Source organism: Selaginella moellendorffii, unplaced genomic scaffold (genome assembly GCF_000143415.4).
Source record: "Selaginella moellendorffii unplaced genomic scaffold, v1.0 SELMOscaffold_33, whole genome shotgun sequence".
In the NCBI taxonomy this organism is placed as follows: Eukaryota; Viridiplantae; Streptophyta; class Lycopodiopsida; order Selaginellales; family Selaginellaceae; genus Selaginella; species Selaginella moellendorffii.
In genome coordinates this window covers 68,288-69,157 of record NW_003314294.1, presented here as the reverse complement: position 1 = coordinate 69,157, position 870 = coordinate 68,288, and the positions used below count along the sequence as shown (strand labels likewise).

Here is an 870-nt window from a genome sequence, read left to right as displayed (position 1 = left end):
GTAGTAAGCATAGATCATGGTGTACGAAATTAAAAGACCAAATCACAGACCTCCAACCTGACGAAAGTTGATGGCTTCAGCACAAGCAGTCTAGAAGGGTCCCTCGAGCAAAATCCTGATTCATACGGCGATGTCTTTCTAACCACTTTGGAACGCTCGCTGGAAAGTTTGTCATCAGCAACAGGTCCAAACAGCGCAAAGGATCTCAAAGAAGCTGAGCAGAATACCCGAATAGAAGACGTGATTGGCATGCCGGCTCAACAGGCTCTTGATAATGCTGGTTGGTTCATCAGTGTATAAGAATCCTGTGTATAACCTGGTATCTGCAGCTCTGGTATTAGCACCGATTCTCGAAAATTCTCGAGAGCAAGTGCAGCAAAACTTTGACAAAATTAAAAGACGATCCTCACTTCGAACCTCAGAGGTAAAATCGGCGACTTGAGAGAAGTTTCCCATAGTTGATCCGTATTGAGCAGGCCGAGCTTGAACACGTGAAGATTAGAAGACCCGTAATTAAAAAGCCAGAACTGAGGCAGCCACCTGATTTCTAAACCAGTTCCAGACTTTCCGTGTCGTCATTCTCTGCTGTTGAGCGAAGCAGCTCTAGCACTTTGTCAAAATCCCTGGCACTTTCATCCCTCTGGTCAAGTTCTGCACCTTCAGCCTCTAGCCACCTTTCACGTAAATCGTCCAGTAAGTTCCCTTGACTGTCGTCTTTAACACCCCCCGGAGCGTTTGGTATCGTGGTTCTCGTTGATGTATCTCCTGATGGCGGTGGAAGCCTTTGTAACAAAGCCTTAAACTCCGATGTAGCCGCAAAGCTTTCAAAATTCACGGCAATGGTATCAAGGCAAAATTCCCTGATTCTCG

General features: G+C 46.2%; 1 protein-coding gene across 1 annotated transcript in view; it reads right to left on the bottom strand.

Annotated features, from left to right (window-relative positions):
* Positions 1 to 50: 50 nt before the first annotated feature.
* The window catches only part of LOC9638796 (BTB/POZ domain-containing protein At2g04740), a 1,762-nt gene continuing 942 nt past the window's right edge, over positions 51 to 870 (bottom strand). The window contains exons 2-3 of the mRNA XM_024682017.1: positions 228 to 866; positions 51 to 159 (exon numbers count right to left, since the gene is read on the bottom strand). Coding sequence (XP_024537785.1) covers positions 548 to 866 — 319 coding nt within the window. The 3' untranslated portion in view covers positions 51 to 159; positions 228 to 547. The remainder of the gene's footprint in view (positions 160 to 227; positions 867 to 870) is intronic.